Source organism: Mustelus asterias, chromosome 8, assembly GCF_964213995.1.
Source record: "Mustelus asterias chromosome 8, sMusAst1.hap1.1, whole genome shotgun sequence".
NCBI lineage: Eukaryota > Metazoa > Chordata > Chondrichthyes > Carcharhiniformes > Triakidae > Mustelus > Mustelus asterias.
Window position 1 is genome coordinate 17,653,196 of NC_135808.1, and position 26,066 is coordinate 17,679,261.

The following is a 26,066-nucleotide window of genomic DNA, read 5'->3' on the forward strand; positions in this document are numbered from 1 at the left end:
AGGATGTGAATGGAAGGATACGGACTCTGTAAGTGCATACAGTTTTAGTTTCGGCAGGCACCATGATCGGCACAGGCTTGGTGGGCCGAAGGGCCTGTTCCTGTGCTGTACTGCTCTTTGTTTGTTCTTTGATACAGGAGACCATTGAGGACTGAGATATGAGGAGAAACTTCTTCACTCAGAGGGTGAAGTGAAGAATCTGGGATGGCGCGGCGGCACAGTGGTTAGCACTGCTGCCTCACAGCGCCAGGGAGTTCGATTCCCGGCTTGGGTCACTGTCTGTGCGGAGTTTGCACGTTCTCCCTGTGTCTGCGTGGGTTTCCTCCAGGTGCCTCCCGCAGTCCGAAAGGTGTGCGGGTTAGGTGCATTGGCCGTGCTGAATGCGTGGGGTTACGGGGTAGGACGCTCTGTCAGAGTCAGTGCAGACTCGATGGGCTGAATGGCCTCTTTCTGCACTGTAGGGATTCTATGATTCAACAGAAGTCTGAGGAGTTCAAGTCACAGAATAAATTTGTGGACTGTAAAGGTGTCCAATGGTTTGGGAAGAGCTCAGGGGAATGGCACTGAGAGAGAGGACCAGCCACAGAGCAAGCTCCTGTACTCCTGCACTGATTTTATGTTTCGGTTCCAACTCTTTCCCTGTCTGCTCCCACTGAACCATCAGTCACTGCAAATAGAGATAAATAAAGCACAATTTGCCCCTCCGGAGTCTTCGCTAAGCGTGTTTAATCACCTTCCTGTCACGGAAAACACATCCTCCTTATTTGTTCTGTCGGTGAGTTTCACCACTTTACAAAGCAAACCTGCTCCATGGGGAACATGTCCAGCTCCTATCGGTCTCCACGGTAATGGAATCCCTCAATCTGGGCACCGCTCGGATCAATCCGCCCTCTCCAGGGCCTTCAGGAAGTCTTTGCCCGGTATCCAGGGCAGGGGTTCGGGCGAGTGGGGGGCACGGGGTGGAGTGGGGGGCACGGGGTGGAGCGGGGGGCACGGGGTGGAGCGGGGGGCACGGGGTGGAGCGGGGGGCACGGGGTGGAGCGGGGGGCACGGGGTGGAGCGGGGGGCAAGGGGTGGAGCGGGGGGCACGGGGTGGAGCGGGGGGCACGGGGTGGAGCGGGGGGCACGGGGTGGAGCGGGGGGCACGGGGTGGAGCGGGGGGCACGGGGTGGAGCGGGGGGCACAGGGTGGAGTGGGGGGCACGGGGTGGGGGAGTGGGTGTTTGAAAGCTGCCGTTCAGCTGTCCACACGAGCTGACACCCTAGCCCAGCGTCACCGGGGAAAGCGCATGCAGCCGTTTCCATGGCAACTCACCGTGTCCATGGTGAAGCACGCCCGGTCCCAGTCCAGCGACGAGCCCAATCGTCGCAGCTGATTGTAGATCTCATCCCCCTTCCTGTCAGACACAATGTGAGGCACACACAGACAGAATGGCATCTCTACACAACCCTTCACATCCTCAAAGCAAACAGTGCGGCACTCCCTCAGCACTGACCCTCTGACAGTGCGGCACTCCCTCAGTACAGACCCTCAGTACTGACCCTCTGACAGTGCAGCACTCCCTCAGCACTGACCCTCTGACAGTGCGGCACTCCCTCAGTACTGACCCTCTGACAGTGCGGCACTCCCTCAGTACTGACCCTCTGACACTGCAGCACTCCCTCAGCACTGACCCTCTGACAGTGCGGCACTCCCTCAGTACTGACCCTCTGACAGTGCGGCACTCCCTCAGTACTGACCCTCTGACAGTGCAGCACTCCCTCAGTACTGAACCTCTGACAGTGCGGCACTCCCTCAGTACTGACCCTCTGACAGTGCAGCACTCTCTCAGTACTGACCCTCTGACAGTGCGGCACTCCCTCAGTACTGACCCTCTGACAGTGCAGCACTCCCTCAGCACTGACCCTCTGACAGTGCAGCACTCCCTCAGTACTGACCCTCTGACAGTGCGGCACTCCCTCAGCACTGACCCTCTGACAGTGCAGCACTCTCTCAGTACTGACCCTCTGACAGTGCAGCACTCCCTCAGTACTGACCCACTGACAGTGCAGCACTCCCTCAGTACTGACCCTCTGACAGTGCGGCACTCCCTCAGCACTGACCCTCTGACAGTGCAACACTCCCTCAGTACTGACCCTCTGACAATGCAGCATTCCCTCAGTACTGACCCTCTGACAGTGCAGCACTCCCTCAGTACTGACCCTCTGACAGTGCAGCACTCCCTCAGTACTGACCCTCTGACAGTGCGGCACTCCCTCAGCACTGACCCTCTGACAGTGCAGCACTCCCTCAGTACTGACCCTCTGACAGTGCGGCACTCCCTCAGCACTGACCCTCTGACAGTGCGGCACTCCCTCAGTACTGAACCTCTGACAGCGCGGCACTCCCTCAGCACTGACCCTCTGACAGTGCAGCACTCCCTCAGTACTGACCCTCTGACAATGCAGCACTCCCTCAGTACTGACCCTCTGACAGTGCGGCACTCCCTCAGTACTGAGCCTCTGACAGTGCGGCACTCCCTCAGTACTGACCCTCTGACAGTGGGGCACTCCCTCAGTACTGACCCTGGAGAGTCAGTGTGGTTTGTTGTGCTGAAGGTTGGAACTTGACGCCCTGCCCTCCTGGCCCGGTGGTGAGCGCGCTGCCCATTGAACCAACGCTGGCACGGATGCCCAGGAGCTGAACTCGGCCGTCCCGCCGAGCCCGGTTCGCGAGATCGCTGCACTTACGCTTCCTTCCAGCGCCACACCTCGCCCAGAAACTCTGCCCGAGGCAGGTCCTGCCGGCGGAGTCCTCGCTCTCTCCACAGCTGCTTCTCCACAACCACCTGCCAGTGAGAAGAGGGCGAGAGAAAGAGAATCGGCCGAGTGAGAGTGCAAGCTCTATCCTACACAGCGAATACCCACCCCCGTTCCAATACTCACCCATCATATTGTCTCGGCTAACATTCATCCCTCAATCAACACAACTAAAACATCATCACACTGCTGTTAGTGGGATGTTACTGCGCACAAATAGCCCCGTTTCCTTCACAAAAAGTACTTTATTGACTGTGAAATGCTAAGCTAGCAGTGAACAGTTATATAAATGGAGCGTCAGATTGTTCTTTGGCATTAAGAACATAAGAACTAGGAGCAGGAGTAGGCCATCTGGCCCCTCGAGCCTGCTCCGCCGTTCAATAAGTTCATGGCTGATCTTCTCGTGGGCTCAGCTCCACTTACCCGCCCGCTCACCATAACCCTTAATTCCTTTACCGTTCAAAAATCTATCTATCCTTGCCTTAAAAACATTCAATGAGGTAGCCTCAACTGCTTCACTGGGCAGGGAATTCCACAGATTCACAACGCTTTCTGTGAAGAAGTTCCTCCTCAACTCAGTCCTAAATCTATGCCTCCTTGTTCCGGCTTCACCGCCAGTGGAACAACCTCCCTGCTTCGATCTTATCTACTCCCTTCATAATTGTATATGTTTCTGTAAGATTCCCATTCATTCTTCTGAATTCCAATTAATACTGTGAAGCTGTGGGACGATACAGGTGCTATGGAAATCTAAGTTGTTGTCGGCGCATGCGTACCGACAGGGGAGGCGAGGATCCAGGGGCAATCATAGGTGGCATTGAGTGACGTGGACAACACTTACCTGGGTAGCGATCCCCGCGTGGTCACAGCCAGGAAGCCAGAGAACCCTGCAGCCCTGCATCCGTCTCCTGAAAATAAAGATTCAGCTCTCAACTCCATGCTCAGCTTAACACTGGATTCACAGGGGTTAGCACAGTGTTATACAGTGACAGACCCGTACCAGCACTGTACCCCAGTGTTATACAGTGACAGACCCGTGCCCTCCAGCACTGTACCCCAGTGTTATACAGTGACAGACCCGTACCAGCACTGTACCCCAGTGTTATACAGTGACAGACCCATGCCCTCCAGCACTGTACCCCAGTGTTATACAGTGACAGACCCGTACCCACCAGCACTGTACCCCAGTATTTTACAGTGACAGACCCGTACCAGCACTGTATCCCAGTGTTTTACAGTGACAGACCATACCCACCAGCACTGTATCCCAGTGTTATACAGTGACAGACCCGTACCCACCAGCAATGTACCCCAGTGTTTTACAGTGACAGACCCGTACCAGCACTGTATCCCAGTGTTTTACAGTGACAGACCATACCCACCAGCACTGTACCCCAGTGTTATACAGTGACAGACCCGTACCCACCAGCACTGTACTCCAGTGTTATACAGTGACAGACCCGTACCCACCAGCACTGTACCCCAGTGTTATACAGTGACAGACCCATACCCACCAGCACTGTACCCCAGTGTTATACAGTGACAGACCCGTACCAGCACTGTATCCCAGTGTTACACAGTGACAGACCCATACCCACCAGCACTGTACCCCAGTGTTATACAGTGACAGACCCATACCCACCAGCATTGTACCCCAGTGTTATACAGTGACAGACCCATACCCACCAGTACTGTACCCCAGTGTTATACAGTGACAGACCCATACCCATCAGCACTGTATCCCAGTGTTATACAGTGACAGACCCGTACCAGCACTGTACCCCAGTGTTATACAGTGACAGACCCGTACCCACCAGCACTGTATCCCAGTGTTATACAGTGACAGACCCGTACCCACCAGCACTGTATCCCAGTGTTTTACAGTGACAGACCGTACCCACCAGCACTGTATCCCAGTGTTATACAGTGACAGACCCGTACCAGCACTGTACCCCAGTGTTACACAGTGACAGACCCGTACCAGCACTGTACCCCAGTGTTATACAGTGACAGACCCATACCCACCAGTACTGTACCCCAGTGTTATAGTGACAGACCTGTACCCACCAGCACTGTACCCCAGTGTTATACAGTGACAGACCCATATCCACCAGCACTGTATCCCAGTGTTATACAGTGACAGACCCGTACCTACCAGCACTGTACCCCAGTGTTATACAGTGACAGGCCCATACCCACCAGCACTGTATCCCAGTGTTATACAGTGACAGACCCGTACCCACCAGCACTGTACCCCAGTGTTATACAGTGACAGACCCGTACCTACCAGCACTGTACCCCAGTGTTATACAGTGACAGACCCATATCCACCAGCACTGTATCCCAGTGTTATACAGTGACAGACCCGTACCTACCAGCACTGTACCCCAGTGTTATACAGTGACAGGCCCATACCCACCAGCACTGAACCCCAGTGTTATACAGTGACAGACCTGTACCTACCAGCACTGTACCCCAGTGTTATACAGTGACAGACCCATACCCACCAGCACTGTACCCCAGTGTTATAGTGACAGACCCGTACCCACCAGCACTGTATCACAGTGTTATACAGTGACAGACCCGTACCCACCAGCACTGTACCCCAGTGTTATACAGTGACAGACCCGTACCCACCAGCACTGTACCCCAGTGTTATAGTGACAGACCCATACCCACCAGCACAGTACCCCAGTGTTATACAGTGACAGACCCGTACCCACCAGCACTGTACCCAGTGTTATACAGTGACAGACCGTACCCACCAGCACTGTACCCCAGTGTTATACAGTGACAGACCCGTACCCACCAGCACTGTACCCCAGTGTTATACAGTGACAGACCCATATCCACCAGCACTGTATCCCAGTGTTATACAGTGACAGACCCATACCTACCAGCACTGTACCCCAGTGTTATACAGTGACAGACCCGTACCCACCAGCACTGTACCCCAGTGTTATACAGTGACAGACCCGTACCCACCAGCACTGTACTCCAGTGTTATACAGTGACAGACCCGTACCCACTAGCACTGTACCCCAGTGTTATACAGTGACAGACCTGTACCCACCTGCACTGTACCCCAGTGTTATACAGTGACAGACCCATACCCATCAGCACTGTACCCCAGTGTTATACAGTGACAGACCCGTACCCACCAGCACTGTACCCCAGTGTTATACAGTGACAGACCTGTACCCACCAGCACTGTACCCCAGTGTTATACAGTGACAGACCCGTACCTACCAGCACTGTACCCCAGTGTTATACAGTGACATACCCGTACCCACCAGCACTGTACCCCAGTGTTATACAGTGACAGACCCGTACCCACCAGCACTGTACCCCAGTGTTATACAGTGACAGACCCGTACCCACCAGCACTGTACCCCAGTGTTATACAGTGACAGACCCGTACCTACCAGCCCTGTACCCCAGTGTTATACAGTGACATACCCGTACCCACCAGCACTGTACCCCAGTGTTACACAGTGACAGACCCGTACCCACCAGCACTGTGCCCCAGTGTTATACAGTGACAGACCTGTACCCACCAGCACTGTACCCCAGTGTTATACAGTGACAGACCCGTACCTACCAGCACTGTACCCCAGTGTTATACAGTGACAGACCCGTACCTACCAGCACTGTACCCCAGTGTTATACAGTGACATACCCGTACCCACCAGCACTGTACCCCAGTGTTATACAGTGACAGACCCGTACCCACCAATACTTTACCCCAGCGTTATACAGTGACAGACCTGTACCCACCAGCACTGTACCCCAGTGTTATACAGTGACAGACCCGTACCTACCAGCACTGTACCCCAGTGTTATACAGTGACAGACCCGTACCTACCAGCACTGTACCCCAGTGTTATACAGTGACATACCCGTACCCACCAGCACTGTACCCCAGTGTTATACAGTGACAGACCCGTACCCACCAATACTTTACCCCAGCGTTATACAGTGACAGACCTGTACCCACCAGCACTGTACCCCAGTGTTATACAGTGACATACCCGTACCCACCAGCACTGTACCCCAGTGTTATACAGTGACAGGCCCGTACCCACCAGCACTGTATCCCAGTGTTATACAGTGACAGACCCGTACCCACCAGCACTGTACCCCAGTGTTATACAGTGACAGACCCGTACCCACCAGCACTGTACCCCAGTGTTATACAGTGACAGACCCGTACCCACCAGCACTGTACCCCAGTGTTATACAGTGACAGACCCGTACCCACCAGCACTGTACCCCAGTGTTATACAGTGACAGACCCGTACCCACCAATACTTTACCCCAGCGTTATTCGACATTTGTACCATTGTGGAGATCAAACATTTACCAGCGAACCACAGCATCCTGGATTGCGACAGTCAGGGCGTGCCCCAGGTGGAGGGAGCCGGTCACGTTGGGTGGTGGGATACACAGAGAGAAGGATGTGTCCTGACGGTGCGGCAAGTGTTCCTGTGGAGGGAGGAGCAGGCAAGATGGTGACACCACAGCCCAGTACCACTGAACCTGATGATTCTCGCTGGGACTTTCAGTTATCTAGTCCCCTCCCTGCAACTCCCCCTCCCGACCCTCCCCTCACCTCCTGTATGACCCGGCTCTCCCCTCCCCCTCTGATGGGATTTTCACAGTAACTTCATTGCTGTGTTAATGTGAGCCTACTTGTGACACTAATAAATAAGCTAAACAAAACTCTCCCCTCCGATTCGTCCCCCCGCCCCCGTGATCTCCCGAGCTCACACACGGGCTACCATTTTGTCCAGAATTTACACCATCGCCTTTGCACAGACCCACCCCAAACATCCAAAACCACTGGTGTTACCCCTGTCCCTGGGTCCTCCGCACAGATCATACTCACATGATATTCGGGTTTGAAGAAGCCTTGCTGCTCCCACCAGGGGTACCAGGCAGCCTCCACATACTGCGGACTGTACGAGTCTGGCAGGGGCACAGAGGTATCTGCGACAGACACATGAAGTTAGGAAACATCCAACACTGCTCGCATTCCAGCCGCTTGAAATGGGCTCTGAAAATATCCAAGTACCTGAGCAACATCCCCCCCCCGCGCCCCCTCAACTCCACAATGCCTCAAGCCAGATCTCAACACCTTGATGGACAAGCAAGTCCATTCAGCCCATCTTAATCCAGATTGATTGGCAGATTGAATGGCAAACAGTGTCTCGTCCACAAGACACAAACAAGATCACAAATGGTTCAAATCAAATCTTATTTTCTACTTATTTAACAATCGACTTTGCTGGACCAAAATCACCGCTGCTGCAAGTTGAATGGTTTGTGACGGTTCCAGGAACATCCGACGGGAATTACAAGGCAAAGTTTAACCCTCATCCTTGTGAAATTTCACCCTATTGTTGCGAGGATCCATTATGGTCAATTAAATAAAGGGATGGAAGACGATCTCTCTCCCCAGCTTGGACAAAGAGGGAGACATCGAAACCCGTTATACCTGCGGAGGTGTTAAAATGGTATGTTGGCCTTCATTGTGAGAGGTTGCGAATACAGGAGGGATGCCTTTCCGCACTTATGGTGTGGAGATGCCGGCGTTGGACTGGGGTAAACACAGTAAGCGTTTTAACAACACCAGGTTAAATAAACCTGTTGGACTTTAACCTGGTGTTGTTAAAACGCTTACTGTTTCTGCACTTACACAGGGCCTTGGTGAGGCCACACCTAGAGTATTGTGTGCAGTTTTGGTCTCCTTTTCTGAGGAAGGATGTTCTTGCTCTCGAAGGAGTGCAGCGAAGGTTTACCAGGCTGATTCCGGGGATGGCGGGACTGATGTATGAGGAGAGATTGACTCGGTTAGGATTGTTTTTGCTGGAGTTCAGACAAATGGGTGAGGGGAGTGGGGGGGGGGGCGGTCTCTCATAGAGATTTATAAAATTCTAACAGGATTAGACAGGGTAGATGCAGGGAGGATATTTCCAATGGTGGGGGAGTCCAGAACCAGGGGTCACAGTCTGAGGATTCGGGGCAGATCATTTAGGACGGAGGTGAGGAGACATTTCTTCACCCAAAGAGTGGTGAGGCTGTGGAATTCCTTATTCGTTAACCGCCATCTACCTCCCGAGGTGAGCAATGGATTTTGACCACGGGTATAGAAACCGATTGTTACCCTGAATCAGCTCGGAAAAGCTTTAATGTTACATTCCTGGACTCCCAGGACAGTCTGCTGTTAACACCCAGCATGTCGACGCTAAAACAGGACTTCAGGCTGACGACAAATCTCCTCAAAGCCAGCTTGTCTGGAAGATTCCTGCATTACCTGTACAGCAGGTCAAGTCTCTGGTTACCAACCTCATTCTGCTGCGCCATCACTAACGTGAAGCGACGCCTGCTAGCTGAGCCCAGCAGAACCTTAACCCCGACGTGAAGGAACCCTCACTGGACTCTAACGTGATGCAACGCCTGCTAGCTGAGCCCAGCAGAACCTTAACCCCGACGTGAAGGAACCCTCACTGGACTCTAAGCTTCACGTGAATTAATATCCGTTTCTTTGGAGCTCTCATTGTTTCTTTCTTCCTGGTCGTAAAACTTTTCTTTTCCATTTCCTTCTTGGGCGCGATGTCGTCGCGATGACCATTCCCCAGGGTTTGAATGTATGAATAAACTAAAGCTCGGATTTAACCCAGAAGATATTTTGCTGCGAGTTCCTTTAAAACTGACCTCACAGACAGCGTGTTCATGAAAGACACCGGGGACTATTTCAAAAATCAAAACACCTCTGCTTACGGACATAGGGCCAGAAAAATGAAGCAGTTAAGTTTCCCTTCCTATCCCGTCCAATAATTTAATTTATGCAACGCACCATCACAGAATAAGCCCAACTGGTGACTGACTGCAGTGCTCAGGGTTCGAAAGGGGCCCGACAACACGGCGCACTACAAGCTGCATTCACACTGGAGTCCCAGTTTGCACCCCTACCTTTTTTCTCTCCGGGTGGTGTTGGCACGCAGTAAGCAATCACCTCGGGTTCTGACCAGGACTGCTCTCCCCGGGCCTGTGAGCATCAGAAATGCAGTTATTCGACCCTGTGTAATGCAGCAGTGGTCACTTACCACAGATAAGGTACAACCCAGAGCAGAATCCCTACCGGTCGAACGCTTTTCAACTGGACCTAACTGGCACATCAGCGTAACTCCAGCAAGTGAGCGACTAAAGATGCACCCACTCACCATCTGCAAACCCACACTCCACAGGGAGCCCCCCCCAACCCTACCCCCATCTCCAGTCCCAAGACTACATATCCTCGCTCTCCTCCCAAAGTCCTAACTCTTAGAACATAGAAAAACTACAGCACAAACAGGCCCTTCGGCCCACAAGTTGCGCCGGTCATGTCCCTACCTACCTAGGCTTATATATATACTTACCTATAACCCTCAATCCTATTCAGTTCCATGTACTCATCCAGAAGTCTCTTAAAAGACCCTATCGAGTTTGCCTCCACCACCACTGACGGCAGCCGATTCCACTCACCCACCACCCTCTGAGTGAAAAACTTACCCCTAACATCTCCCCTGTACCTACCCCCCAGCACCCTAAACCTGTGTCCTCTCGTAGCAACCATTTCAGCCCTGGGAAAAAGCCTCTGAGAATCCACCCAATCTATACCTCTCAACATCTTGTACACCTCTATCAGGTCACCTCTCATCCTTCGTCTCTCCAAGGAGAAAAGACCGAGCTTCCTCAGCCTATCCTCATAAGCATGCCAACAAATCAAGGCAACATCCTTGTAAATCTTCTCTGCACCCTTTCAATAATTTCCACATCCTTCCTGTAATGAGGCGACCAGAACTGAGCACAGTACTCCAAGTGGGGTCTTATAAAGCTGCATCATTATCTCCCAACTCCTAAACTCAATCCCTCGATTGATTTCTCAAACTTCCCCGCACCCCCCCCAGCCCCCAACCCATTACAGGGACCCCATTACTACTCTGGACCCCTGCTAATCTGACAGCAAATCCCTTTGATGGCTCTCACCCCCTCCACTCTCATCCCCACCTCCCACCTCCACCAACACCTCTCCCAAATACACACCCTTCCTGCATTCTCCCACCTCCCCTCCCCCACACACATACCCTGCCATCCCTCTCCCCTCCCACCACTTCCCTATGTCCCTCCCCCCATACCCTCTCTCCTCTGGCTCACACACCCTGCCATCCCCCCCACTCACCCCCTGCCATTCCCCCTCCCCAATCATCTCCTGTCATCTCCCTTCCCCCACTCACCCCCTGTCCTCTTCCCTCCCCCACACTCACCCCATCCTCTTCCTTCCTCCCATACACCCCGCCGTCCTCCCCCTCCCCCACCCCCACCCCCACTCACCCCATCCTCTTCCTTCCCCCCATTCATCCCATCCTCTTCCTTCCCCCCATTCATCCCATCCTCTTCCTTCCCCCCACACACCCCCCGTACTCCCCCCTCCCCCCATTCATCCCGTCCTCTTCCTTCCCCCCACACCCCCCCCCCGTTCTCTCCCCTCCCCCCACTCAGCCCCTGACCTCTCCCCTCCCCCCACTCAGCCCCTGACCTCTCCCCTCCCCCCACTCAGCCCCTGACCTCTCCCCTCCCCCCACTCAGCCCCTGACCTCTCCCCTCCCCCCACTCAGCCCCTGACCTCTCCCCTCCCCCCACTCAGCCCCTGACCTCTCCCTCCCCCCACTCAGCCCAACCTCTCCCCACGACCTCTCCCCTCCCCCCACTCAGCCCCGATCTCTCCCCTCCCCCCCCACTCAGCCCCGATCTCTCCCCTCCCCCCCCACTCAGCCCCTGACCTCTCCCCTCCCCCCCCACTCAGCCCCTGACCTCTCCCCTCCCCCCCCACTCAGCCCCTGACCTCTCCCCTCCCCCCACACAGCATGGTAGCACAGTGGTTAGCACTGCTGCCTCACAGCGTCAGGGATCCGGGTTCAATTCCGGCCTCAGGTCACTGTCTGCACATTCTCCCCATGTCTGCGTGGGTTTCCTCCGGGTGCTCCGGTTTCCTCCCACAGTCTGAAAGAAGTGCTGGTTAGGTGGATTGGCTATGCTAAATTCTCCCTCAGTGTACCTGAACAGGTGCCGGAGTGTGGCGACTTGGGGATTTTCACAGTAACTTCATTGCAGTGTTAATGTAAGCCTACTTGTGACAATAATAAATGAACTACAAAAGTTTATCCTATGGGATTGGTCGTTGGGTACAGAGTTTAATGATTAGGAATTTGAGAATGAAAATTTTGTCAGAAAGTATCCTGGAGTTATGGTAAATTGTGCCCTTCCTCCTCTCACCTCCTCCCTCACACTCCGGCCCTCAATCTCCTCCGCTCTCCGCCGCTGCCGCCTCTCCTTGCCGGCTCGGTCCCGGACGGGGCTGCTGAGCCAGGCCCGACCCCAGGCCCCGGGGTGGAGCCGGGATCCAGGCCGGAGCTGCCGCCGCCAGAGCCAGAGAAACATCGGGGAGAGCGCGGCTCAGCGCCGGGACATGGGCGCCGCCATCTTACTGACCTCTGACCTCCGGAACTCAGTAGAAACAATGGGGCGATGTTCCTTCCGCTTCCGGCATTCTATCAGAGCAATCCAAACCTCAAAACACCCCAACTCCAATTCCCACTCTCCCATTCCACCCAAAGTAACTCCAATCCCACTCTCCCAAAACACCCCAACTACAATCCCACTCTCCCATTCCACCCTAACTCCAATCTCACTGCCATTTCACACTAATTCCAATCCCACTCTCCCAAAACACCCTAACTCCAATTCCATCTCCCATTCCACCCTAACTCCAATCCCACTCTCCCAAAACACCCTCACTCCAATCCCACTCTCCCAAAACACCCCAACTCCAATTCCACTCTCCCAAAACACCCCAACTCCAATCCCACTCTCCCATTCCACCCTAACTCCAATCCCACTCTCCCAAAATACTCTAACTCCAATCCCATCTCTCATCCCACCGTAACTCCAATCACATCTCCCATTCCACCCCAACTCCAATCCCACTCTCCCAAAATACCCTAACTCCAATCCCATCTCCCATTCCACCCTAACTCCAATCCCACTCTCCCAATCCACCCTAACATGGATGTTAGGGAACTTGGGGAAATAAATAGTGACGTCTTGGGGAGTGTACATATTACAGGGAAGGAGGTATGGAAGGCTTAAAGCGCATCAAGGTAGATAAATCCCCAGGACCTGGTGAAGTGTATCCCAGGACATTGTGGGAGGCTAGGGAGGAAATTGCAGGTCCCGCAGCAGAGATATTTGAATCATCGATAGTCACAGGTGAGGTGTCTGAAGATTGGAGGGTGGCAAATGTTGTGCCTTTGTTTAAAAAGGGCTGCAGGGAAAAGCCTGGGAACTACAGGCCAGTGAGCCTCACATCTGTGGTGGGTAAGTTGTTGGAAGGTATTTTGAGAGACAGGATTGACAGGCATTTAGAGATGCAAGGACTGATTGGGACAGTCAGCATGGCTTTGTGAGTGGAAAATCATGTCTCACAAATTTGATTGAGTTTTTTGAAGGGGTAACCAAGAAGGTAGTTGAGGACAGTGCAGTTGATGTTGTCTACACAGACTTTAGCAAGGCCTTTGACAAGATACCACATGGTAGGTTGCTGCATAAGGTTAAATCTCACGGGATCCAGGGTGAGGTAGCTAAATGGATAAAAAATTGGCTTGATGACAGAAGACAGAGGGTGGTTGTAGAGGGTTGCTTTTCAAACTGGAGGCCTGTGACCAGCGGTGTGCCTCAGGGATCAGTGCTGGGTCCACTGTTATTTGTCATTTATATTAATGATTTGGATGAGACTATAGGAGGCACAGTTAGTAAGTTTGCAGCTGACACCAAGATTGGTGGCATAGTGGACAGTGAAGAATTGCAACAGGATCTTGATCAATTGGGCCAGTGGGCTGATGAATGGCAGATGGAGTTTAATTTAGATAAATGTGAGGTGATGCATTTTGGTAGATTGAACCAGGGCAGAACTTACTTAGTTAACGGTAGTGTTGTACCTGTGAATTCTCAGATACTTTCAACCAGTTTACTTACTCCAAGGTTTTACCCCGGTGCCCTTATTTGCAAGGTGGACAAAGGACAAACACAAGTAAAGATTCAACAAGTTTATTAAATAACACTATTAACCCTTAAATTACCCACATAAAACAAGAGGATACCCCAGCAGATTCAAGTATACTACCCGTAAAGATGGCTTGGTTAAACTGCAGGCCCGATTCTCTGAGTCCCTCTGGTCTGTCGTCACGAAGGTGAGTCTTGATGGCCGCTTCTTCCTTCCTTCTCTGGTCAGTCTTCCGAATGGTCACGGCCGTCTCCCCTGTCGAGTCTTCGCTGCTGTGTGCCTCTGAGTGTGTCCCTTTATCCCCAGCCTGCTTGCCTTTCCAGAAACTTCTCTGGCTTCTGGCCAATGAGGTCCCAGGAGGGGGTTCCAATACCCAGTGGGTTTCTTGATGTCTGCCTGACAGGACACCAGGGTCCGCCTCCCCAGGTTTCTTGATGTCTGCCTGACAGGACACCAGGGTCCGCCCCCCCAGGTGTCCATCTCCATGTTGTTGAACTTGTTATCAGGTAAGCTTTCTACAGGATCTCTTGGTGACAGAAAGTCTGGCCCGATCTGGGCTTCTAACAATAGACCGATGCATTTCAATGAGGTGCCATGATCTCCTGCTAAGTCTCAAGTAGAGTGTAACGACCTTTGATGGGTGGTTGATGAGTCAGGCCCAGACACATTTGTGTATTGTACAATTGGCCTGCCTGCTGTTTGACTGTGTTTGATTTCAATGTGCCCAATTCTTTAATTTAGGATATCCAATTTTATCAGCCTTAAAACTAGGCCCTGTTTATATCACCACAGTAGGGTGTTGGGGAGAGTTGCAGAACAAAGAGATCTAGGGGAACAGGTTCATTGCTCCTTGAAAGTGGAGTCACAGGTGGACAGAGTGGTGAAGAAGGCATTCAGCATGCTTGGTTTCATTGGTCAGAACATTAAATACAGGAGTTGGGACGTCTTGAAGTTGTACAAGACATTGGTAAGGCCACACTTGGAATACTGTGTACAGTTCTGGTCACCCTATTATAGAAAGGGTATTATTAAACTAGAAAGAGTGCAGAAAAGATTTACTAGGATGCTACCGGGACTTGATGGTTTGAGTTATAAGGAGAGGCTGGATAGACTTGGGACTTTTTTCTCTGGAGCGTAGGAGGCTGAGGAGTGATCCTATAGAGGTCTATAAAATAATGAGGGACATAGATCAGCTGGATAGTCAATATCTTTTCCCAAAGGGAGGGGAGTCTAAAACTAGAGGGCATAGGTTTAAGGTGAGAGGGGAGAGATAGAAAAATGTCCAGAGGGGGGCAATATTTTCACACACAGGGTGGTGAGTGTCTGGAACAAGCTGCCAGAGGTAGTAGTAGAGGCGGGTACAATTTTGTCTTTTAAAAAGCACTTAGACAGTTACATGGGTAAGATGGGTATAGAGGGATATGGGCCAAATGAGGGCAATTGGGACTAGCTTAGGGGTTAAAAAAGGGCAGCATGGACAAGTTGGGCCGAAGGGTCTGTTTCCATGGTGTAAACCTCTGTGACTCTTAACTCCAATCCCACTCTCCCAAAACACCCTAACTCTAATCCCACACTCCCAAAAACACCGTAACTCCAATCCCATTCTCCCAAAACACCCAGTCCAATCCCACTCTCCCAAAACACCCTAACTCCAATCCCACTCTCCCAATCCACCCTAACTCCTATCCCACTCTCCCAAAAACACCCTAACTCCTATCCCACTCTGCCATTCCATCGTAACTCGTATCCCACTCTCCCATTCCACCATAACTCATATCCCAGTCTCCCACCGTAACTCCAATCCCACTCTCCTGTTCCACTGTAACTGCTATTCCACTCTCCCCAATCTGTTGTGATCTTCTGCCTTGCGGTCTACTTATGTCCAATCGACCATCAATTCCTCGAATCTGTTAACACCTTCCAGACTCTGTGTTCCACTTTCCTGTGTGAATCTTTGGAAACCTCCGGTTCTCAAATAACTGCAAGAGGACTGTCCTAATCTGCCAAAGCCTCTGATCTGCCCCACTCCATCCAATTCTTCACTGTCACAAATCCACCCTCCCTGCTCCAATCTTCCGTGTCTCCTTACTGTTGTCTTCTGTCGAGTTTCAAGCTGCCTTCTCCTGATGCTCAAACACCCTCCTGGGCTGCCAGTGCCTCTGATTCCAGTGAGTCTACTGATGCATTGTGTGGAACACCCACCCGCAATCACACACCCGATTCTTTGATCTGATGTTCTCCCTATCCAACTCCACTCTGACACTACTGACTCCTGTCTGCAATGACCGGGGAGACTCAGTCATGTTCTGGAGGTGGTAGGGCATAGAATCACAGAATCCCTACAATGCAGAAGGAGCCCATTCGCCTATTGAGTCTGCACTGCCAACAATCCCACCTAGGCCCTATCCCCATAACCCCACACATTTATCCTGCCAATCCTCCTGACACTAGGGTCAATTTAACATGCCAATCAACCTAACCTGCACATCTTTAGACTGTGGGAGGAAACCGGGGCACCCGGAGGAAACCCATGCAGACACGGGAGAGAACGTGCAAACTCCATACAGACAGTGACCCAAGTCTGAAATTGAACCCGAGTCTCTGGCGCTGTGAGGCAGCAGTGCTAACCACTGTGCCACCGTGCCACTATACTGAGACATATTGAAAGAATGGCTGGCAAACATATAGATAGGGTCTTGTGTTTCATAAATAGAGGCATTGAGTACAGAAGCAGACAGGTTATGGTGGATTTATATAAAACTCTTGTAAGGCCTCCACTAGACATGCAGTTCTGGTCATCCCATTAAGAAAGAAGTGATGGTCCACAACAGTTTGTGGCAGAGATTTGGCAGAATCATTCATTCCAGAGATTGAGGGGGTTTAGTTACAAGTTTTTAAAATTTGACTTGATTTATTATTGTCACATGTATTAGCATACAGTGAAAAGTATTGTTTCTTCCACATTCTACAGACAAAGCATACTGTTCATAGAGTACAGAGGGGAGTAGGAAAGGAGAGGGTGCAGAATGTAGTGTTACAGTCATAGCTGGGCTGTAGAGAAAGATCAACTTCATATAAGGTAGGTCCATTCAAAGGTCTGATGGCAGCAGGTAAGAAGCTGTTCTTGAGTCGGTTGGTATGTGACCTCAGACTTTTGTATCTTTTTCCCGATGGAAGAAGGTGGAAGAGAGAATGTCCGGGGTGCGTGGGGTCCTTGATTATGCTGGCTGCTTTTCTGAGGCAGCGGGAAGTGTAGACAGAGTCAATGGATGGGAGGCTGGTTTGCGTGATGGATTGGGCTACATTCACAACCTTTTGTAGTTTCTTGCGGCCTTGGACAGAGCAGGAGCCAGACCGAGCTGTGATATATCTGGAAAGGATGCTTTCTATGGTGCACCTGTGAAAGTTGGTGAGAGTTGTAGCTGACATGCCAAATTTCCTTAGTCTTCTGAGAAAGTAGAGGTGTTGGGCTTTCCTAACTATCACGGGGACCAGGACAGGTTGTTGGTGATCTGGACACATAGAAACTTGAAGCTCTCGACTATTTCCACTTCCCCGTTGATGTAGACAGGGGCATGTTCTCCTTTACACTTCCTGAAGTCGATGACAATCTCCTTTGTTTTGTTGACATTGAGGGAGAGATTATTGTTGCTGCACCAGCTCACCAGATTATCTCATTCCTGTACTCCGTCTCATCATTGTTTGAGATCCGACCCACTACAGTGGTGTCATCAACAAACTTGAAAATCGAGTTGAAGGGGAATTTGGCCCCACAGTCATAGGTGTATAAGGAGTATAGTAAGAAAAGTAAAGTTAGTAATGTTAGGTTGGAGAGTCTGGGGATGTTCCACTTGGAGCAAAGGAGACTGAAGGGAGATTTAATAGGAGGTGGGCAAGGCTACGAGGGGCTCGGATAAGTTAGGTGGGGAAAAACTCTTTCCATTCGCCAATGCTACAAGGACTGACAGATTTCAGATTTTTGGATGAGGAAGAACTTTCTTATAAAAAATCGCAGCAAGTGGCAATGACCTGGAACCCACAGGGAACGATCAAGGGAGTGGAACTGACCTCTGCAGAGGGACAGCATGGATTCAATGGGATGAATGGCCTCCTTGGGTGCTGTGAAGGACTCCCAATTTTATCTATATTTCCGTGTCTAAGTACAGGAGTATGGCAGTCACTTTAAATGTTAAACTATTGTTGGCGCTCCCCGCAAGCTGCGATAAAGTCTTGGTCGTCTGTGCAAAATGTCCAAGGAGCAATCCCTGATTTCTATCTGCTTTGGGGCCGTTGTATTCCGTTATAGTCGCGAGAATAGTTTCAGCATAAGAAGAGACTGTTTGCCCTCTACAGTCCACACTGGCTCACTGCAAGAGCAATCTAGCCAGTCAAAAAACTCCTCCGCCCTTTCCCTGTTCTCCTGCAAGTTATTCCCCTTCAGACACTTACTGGATCCTCTTTCGAAAGCCACAATAAAGTCCGTCTTCACCACTTCTGCTTCTCAGGCAGTGTGTTCCAGATCCCAATGACCCGCTGTGCCAACATGTTCCTTAATGTCACCTTGCTTCTTCTACTGATCAGTTTAAATCTGCCTCCTCTCGGTTCTCAAATAGAAACAAATACTTCGTCTGGATTCAGGAGTTTGAACACTTCCATCAAACCTCCGCCCAGTCTTATTTTCGGTAAGGAAAGCGATCCCAATGTTCACCAGTCCATCCGAATAACTGAAGACTCTGATTCTTGTACCCTCCTTGTGAATGTTTTCTGCGCCCTCTCGAAATCCTTCCTAAAGTGTGGCGCCCAGAATCGGACTAGATACTCTCGTTGAGACAGAATCAGAGTAAGGGTTCACCATAACTTTCTTGTTTTTGCCTCTATTTATAAAGCTCACAATCCTGTATGCCGTTCTGATCACTTTCTCTATCCAGCCGCCTTCAATGATTTGAAGATGTCGTAACTCAGCCAGACGCCACTTTCCCATCACCAAAGACTATTTATTGTGTCCCCAAAAAAGAAGGGCCACAGCAGCAACATACAGCTAAGACAGTCTGCACCTCGGGACCTCCAACCCCGGTCGAGCAGTGGTTTGAAAGTCCCCGCTCACCGCTTCTCATTGGGCAAGCCTCCACTCACTCAATAAGGAAGCTCGTACTCTACAAAGCCCACAGGGAGATTTAGCGATGGTCCCTCCATGGCCTTCAGAACATTCCTCCTTCCTGAAGTCTATGTCTCCTCCCGCACCCCCACTGTGAGAAGGTCCTTTCCGCTGCTCAGCACTGTTGCCTTCGAACTCGAGTCAACTGACGCCATGGACAGACACTCAAACTCTCGAATTATTGTACAACAAATCTCCTTTGTTATACTGTTCCAAATTACCACAAAATTAAACCAGGCATCAAACTTTGTTATACACAAAGTAACTAACCTCCTGCTTACTTTGTTATACACAAAGTATTTAACCTCTGACCTGCACACACAAGTATTCAAAAGGTATTGAAACTTGTTAAAATATGCAAACTCTCAAATTGGACTTAAGCGATACCGCCTGTGGCAAGGTGAACAGATGAGGTTCCCTGCTGGTGGGTCTTGTTCCGATGTCTGATTCCCCGAATTGGGGTCTTGCTTCTACGCTGGTTAATCCCGGGTTATTGCTGCCGGTGTCTTTGCATCTCTTCCTCTTATACAGAACCGATCATGCTTCCAGTCACGGACTCACAGGACAGGCATTAATCAATCACTGTCTTTTTCTTTTTGGTCACAAATTGTGAGAGTCGTGCCTATGTCAGGGGGTTGTAATTCTCTCAGGAGCAACACCGGGATCTCTATTCAGTCACTGTCTGTTCAAGTCATAAGAACAGCCATCATCCAATCAATTCCTGTGCTTGTTCCATGGCTTCACATCCTGTTCTTTGCTGCTCCCACAGTCCTTAGCCTGATTCAGAGTGAGCTCTTTCAACCATCAGGCATTGCTGGTGTCTTTAGGAATACCAATCAGTCTGGGGTCAGTCAAAATCGGGGTTGGGTTAGGCAGCGTAAGCCGAAAAGGAGACCTTTGTTTCCAAAGGGAGTGCCGGAGGGTTACCGATGCAGGTTCTTCCTCGAGTTCTGTTTCAGCCTGGAGGCCAACTTCTTCAGCCTCCATCGCCGAGTCCGTACCTTCACTATCCAGAAGGGCTAACGCAGAGTCAACTTCTAGCTGAGGGCACACACTGGCAGCTGCCACCTCCATGGCTGGGAGTGAGACCTGCTTGGGCACAGGGACTCTGAGATGGTCCAAGTTCTTCTTTAAGGTTGCATCCTAGACTTTGTACTTGTAAGATGCTGGCCCCCCTCTTCTCCACAACAATCCCAAGGATCCAACTGCAACCATCCCCAAAGTTGCTGACATGAACCACATCACCCATTGTGGAAGTTTTTTCTGTCTTTGCAGAATCGTGATTTTCTCCTTGGTTTTTGGGTTTGGCTTAATCTGGTACGAAGCCGTCATCCCATTAACAGCTCCAGTGGGGCAAGACCTGTTGTTGTGTATGGTGTGGGTCTTAGAATCAAACAATAATCAGGCTATAGTTGTATTGATGGAACCTTTTCACACCAAATACAACTGCCAACTCTTCTTCCTCAATCTGAGAATACCTTCGTTCTGCATCTGAAAGAGTCCTGGAGGCAAACACGATGGACTTTTCCATCCCGTCTTTCCAGCAATGTGACAGCACTGCCCCAATCCCATAAGGGGAAGTGTCACAAATCAATACAACTTCTTTCTTAAGGTCAAAATGGGCCAGTAGTTTATGAAAGGAGCTGATGCTTAACCTTAGGAGAAGCTTCTGCCTGCGGACCTTCCCAGGACCACCTCATGGTATTTCATAGCAGGGCATCGTAGGGGAGCCAGCATGGAAGCTAAGCTTGGGATACATTTTCCATAATAATTCACTAATCCCAGGGTGGATTTCAACTCCGTGGTGTTACTTGCGGTTGGTGCTTCCTTGTTGGCATTCACCTTATCCTCTGCTGGATGTATTGGTAGCACAGTGGGTAGCACTGCTGCTTCACAGCGCCAGGGACCCGGGTTCGATTCCGGCTCGGGTCACTGTCTGTGTGGAGTTTGCACGTTCTCCCCATGTCTGCGTGGGTTTCCTCCGGGTGCTCCAGTTTCCTCCCACAGTCCAAAGACTTGCTGGTTAAGTGCATTGGCTATGCTAAATTCTCCCTCGCTGTACCCAGACAGGTGCCGGCATGTAGCGACTAGGAGATTTTCACAGTAACTTCATTGCGGTGTTAATGTAAGCCTACTTGTGACTGATAAATAAATTACTTTATGTTACCCCTTGCCGTCTACTCAGTAGCCTAACTAGGTTACTTCATTCACTTGTAAGACGCATTTCTCCCTCTTCAAGCGAATTCTCACTCTAGAAAATCTCTGCAAGACTTTTAAGTCGCCCAGGTGTTCCTGTTCCGAAGCCCGTGACCAGGCCATCATCTAAGTATACTGCTACCTTGGGTAGTAACTCTTTGGAAAGTGTTGGCGAGACCTCAAAGGGCAGCTGAGTATACTCAGGCTCCCTTATGTGTTGATCATCACATATTTCTGGGAAGGCTCATCCAATTCAAGCGGAAGATAAACATGGCTCATGTCCAAATTGGAGAATGTCTTTCCACCTGTTCACTTTAGTGTACAGATCTTTGATTTGGGGCATGGGGTACCTATCAAGTTTGGAGATCCACTTGGCTGTTAGCTTATAGTCCACACAAAGGCAAACCGATTTGTCGGGCTTCAGAACAGGGACTACAGTTGCAGCCCATTCTGCACAGGCCTTATTGTATCTAAACTTTCAAGGTGCCTTAGTTCAGTTTCTACCTTCCCCAGCATGGAGTATGTGACTGGTCTTGTTCTGAAATAGCTAGGGCTCAACATAAATCTTGGCCCCGTTAATTTTTTTCCGGGTGTACCTGTAAAACTCCAGGGTATCTTCTAATAACTTCGCACACCTGGCCTGAAGATCTCCAACCAATTCAGCCGGATCTGCTGGAGCCAATCTCTCCCCATAAGGCTTGGTTCCATGTCCCCCTACAACAATGAGTGGCAGACAAGCTGACTGCTGCCTGTAAGTTACTGAACAACAAAGAACAGTACAACACAGGAACTTCCACCCACCAAGCATGAACTGATACATGACGCCTTTCTAAACTAAACACCTTTGGCCTCTGAGCAGTCCGTATCCCTCTATTCCCTGTCTATTCATGTATCTGTCAAGATGCCTCTTAAACGTTGCTAGTGTATCTGCTTCTCCCACCTCCTCTGTCAGCGCATTCCAGGCACTTACCATCCTCTGTGTGAAAATCTTGTCTCTCACATCTCCTTTAAATTTCCCCCCATTTAACTTAAACCTAATGTCCCCTAGTAATTGACATTTTTACCCTGGGAAAAAAGACTCCATTCCTCTCATAATTTTGTAAACTTTTATCAGGTCTCCCCTCAGCCTCTGACGTTCAAGTGAAAACAAACCAAGTTTGTCCAATCTCTCCTCATAACTAATGCCCTCCAAACCAGGCAACATCCTGGTAAACCTTTTCTGTACCCTCTCCAAAGCCTCCACATCCTTCTGGTAATGTGGCCACCAGAACTGGACGCAATATTCCAAATGTGGCATGAGCAAAGTTCTACACAGCTGCAACATGACTTGCCAATGTTTATACTTTATGGCTAACCGATGGAGACATGCCTGCCATGTGCCTTCTTGATCATCTTATACAACTGAGTCACAACTTTCAGGGAACTATGGACCTCGATCCCTCTGTATGTTAATGCTTGTAAGAGTTCTGCCATTTACTGTATACTTCACTCCTGCATTAGATCTTTCAAAATGCATCACCTCACATTTGTCCAGGTTAACTTTTTCAAGGAACAAATACTGGGTGTCCTTGATAGGTATGTCCCTGTCAGGCAGGGAGGAAATGGCCGAGTGAGGGAACCGTGGTTCACAAAAGAGGTGGAATGTCTTGTGAAAAGGAAGAGGGAAGCTTATGTAGGGATGAGGAAACAAGGTTCAGATGGCTCGATTGAGGGTTACAAGTTAGCAAGGAACGAGCTGAAAAAGGGGCTGAGGAGAGCTAGGAGGGGACATGAGAAGTCCTTGGCGGGTCGGATCAAGGAAAACCCCAAGGCTTTTTACTCTTATGTGAGGAATAAAAGAATGACCAGGGTGAGGTTAGGGCCGGTCAAGGACAGTGGTGGGAACTTGTGTATGGAATCAGTAGAGATAGGCGAGGTGATGAATGAATACTTTTCTTCAATGTTCACCAAGGAGAGGGGCCATGTTTTTCAGGAAGAGAAGGTGTTACAGGCTAATAGGCTGGAGGAAATAGATGTTCGGAGGGAGGATGTATTGGCAGTTTTGAATAAACTGAAGGTCGATAAGTCCCCTGGGCCTGATGAAATGTATCCTAGGATTCTTTGGGAGGCGAGGGATGAGATTGCAGAGCCTTTGGCTTTGATCTTTGGGTCCTCGCTGTCCACGGGGATGGTGCCAGAGGACTGGAGAGTGGCAAATGTTGTTCCTCTGTTTAAGAATGGGAATAGAAATGACCCTGGTAATTATAGACCGGTTAGTCTGACTTCGGTGGTTGGTAAATTGATGGAAAAGGTCCTTAGGGATGGGATTTACGACCATTTAGAAAGATGCGGATTAATCCGGGATAGTCAGCACGGATTTGTGAAGGGCAAATCGTGCCTCACAAATTTGATAGAATTTTTTGAGGAGGTAACTAGGTGTGTTGATGAAGGTAGGGCGGTTGATGTCATATACATGGATTTTAGTAAGGCGTTTGATAAGGTCCCCCATGGTCGGCTTATGATGAAAGTAAGGAGGTGTGGGATAGAGGGAAAGTTGGCCGATTGGATAGGTAACTGGCTGTCTGATCGAAGACAGAGGGTGGTGGTGGATGGAAAATTTTCGGACTGGAGGCAGGTTGCTAGCGGAGTGCCGCAGGGATCGGTGCTTGGTCCTCTGCTCTTTGTGATTTTTATTAATGACTTAGAGGAGGGGGCTGAAGGGTGGATCAGTAAATTTGCTGATGACACCAAGATTGGTGGAGTAGTGGATGAGGTGGAGGGCTGTTGTAGGCTGCAAAGAGACATAGATAGGATGCAAAGCTGGGCTGAAAAATGGCAAATGGAGTTTAACCCTGATAAATGTGAGGTGATTCATTTTGGTAGGACAAATTTAAATGTGGATTACAGGGTCAAAGGTAGGGTTCTGAAGACTGTGGAAGAACAGAGAGATCTTGGGGTCCATATCCACAGATCTCTAAAGGTTGCCACTCAAGTGGATAGAGCTGTGAAGAAGGCATATAGTGTGTTAGCTTTTATTAACAGGGGGTTGGAGTTTAAGAGCCGTGGGGTTATGCTGCAACTGTACAGGACCTTGGTGAGACCGCATTTGGAATATTGCGTGCAGTTCTGGTCACCTCACTATAAGAAGGATGTGGAAGCGCTGGAAAGAGTGCAAAGGAGATTTACCAGGATGCTGCCTGGTTTGGAGGGTCGGTCTTATGAGGAAAGGTTGAGGGAGCTGGGGCTGTTCTCTCTGGAGCGGAGGAGATTGAGGGGAGACTTAATAGAGGTTTATAAAATGATGAAGGGGATAGATCGAGTGAACGTTCAAAGACTATTTCCTCGGGTGGATGGAGCTATTACAAGGGGGCATAACTATAGGGTTCATGGTGGGAGATATAGGAAGGATATCAGAGGTAGGTTCTTCACGCAGAGAGTGGTTGGGGTGTGGAATGGACTGCCTGCAGTGATAGTGGAGTCAGACACTTTAGGAACATTTAAGCGGTTATTGGATAGGCACATGGAGCACACCAGGATGGTAGGGAGTGGGATAGCTTGATCTTGGTTTCAGATGAAGGTCGGCACAACATCGTGGGCCGAAGGGCCTGTTCTGTGCTGTACTGTTCTATGTTCTATGTAAATTCCATCTGCTATTTTGCCACCCAAGTCTCCAGCCTATCTATATCCCGCTGTATCCTCTGGCAATCTTCACACTATCCACAACTCCCCCAATCTTTATGTCATCCACAAACTTACTAATCAGACCACCTACCTTCTCCTCCAACACATATATATATTACAAACAACAGGGTCCCAGCACTGATCCCTGCGGAACACCACTGGTCACAGATCTCCATTCAGAAAAACATCCTTCCACTGCTACTCACTGTCTTCTATGACCAAGCCAGTTCTGTATCCATTTTACCAGCTCACCATGGATTCCATGTGACTTCACCTTCTGTATCAGCCTGCCATGAGGAACCTTGTAAAAGATCTTGCTAAAGTCCATGTAGACAACATCCATCACCCTGCCTTCATTAAGCATCCTTGTCAGTTTCCTAAAAACAATCAAATTTCAAATGACCTCCCCCGTACAGAGCTATGCTGCCTATTGCTAATAAGTCCATATTTTTTTCAAGTGTGAGCAAATTCTGTCCCTAAAAATCTTCTCCAATAATTTCACTACCACTGACATAAGGCTCGCTGGCCTGTAATTTCCTGGATTATCCCTGTTGCCCTTCTTAAACAAAGGAACAACATTGGCTATTCTCCAGTCCTTTGGGACATCTCCTGTGACTAAAGAGGATGCAAAGTTTTTATACAAGGCCCCAGCTATTTCCTCCCTCAGTTTTCTAGTATAGATCCCATCAGGTCCTGGGGTCTTGCATACCTTAGTGCTTTTCAAAACACCCAACACTTAATTTACATTGACATGCCCCAGAATATCAAAATACCCCTCTCTAGGCACACCATGTACTTCTCCTTTGTGAATACTGATGCAAAGTATTCGTTAAGGACCTCACCCACTTCCTCTGGCTCCACGCAGAGATTCCCTCCTTTGTTCTTGAGTGGACCTACCCTTCCCTCGCTACACTCTTGTTCCTTATATACGGATAAAACCCCTTGGGATTATCCTTAATCCTGTTTGCCATTGTGACGCCTTTTATTTGTAAAGGATCCTCCATGTAGGTGGCTAGTCTGTCCTTTATGTCTTCCAACCTCAGGAGTTGGATGCCAGATTGGAGACTTATATGTCTGTTCTCCGATAACACAGATTGCAGCTCCTGTGTGCACCTCCATGGGATGGCCATTCACCAGTGACTACTATCATTGG

At 50.1% G+C, this 26,066-nt stretch overlaps 1 protein-coding gene across 1 annotated transcript in view; it reads right to left on the reverse strand.

Annotated features, from left to right (window-relative positions):
• LOC144497663 (valine--tRNA ligase, mitochondrial-like) overlaps positions 1-12,327 on the reverse strand; it is a 29,592-nt gene extending 17,265 nt beyond the window's left edge. The window contains exons 1-7 of the mRNA XM_078219106.1: positions 12,117-12,327; positions 9,774-9,849; positions 7,687-7,787; positions 7,162-7,283; positions 3,640-3,706; positions 2,730-2,827; positions 1,277-1,396 (exon numbers count right to left, since the gene is read on the reverse strand). Of these exons, the coding sequence (XP_078075232.1) occupies positions 1,277-1,396; positions 2,730-2,827; positions 3,640-3,706; positions 7,162-7,283; positions 7,687-7,787; positions 9,774-9,849; positions 12,117-12,281 (749 nt within the window). The 5' untranslated portion in view covers positions 12,282-12,327. The remainder of the gene's footprint in view (positions 1-1,276; positions 1,397-2,729; positions 2,828-3,639; positions 3,707-7,161; positions 7,284-7,686; positions 7,788-9,773; positions 9,850-12,116) is intronic.
• Positions 12,328-26,066: the final 13,739 nt, after the last annotated feature.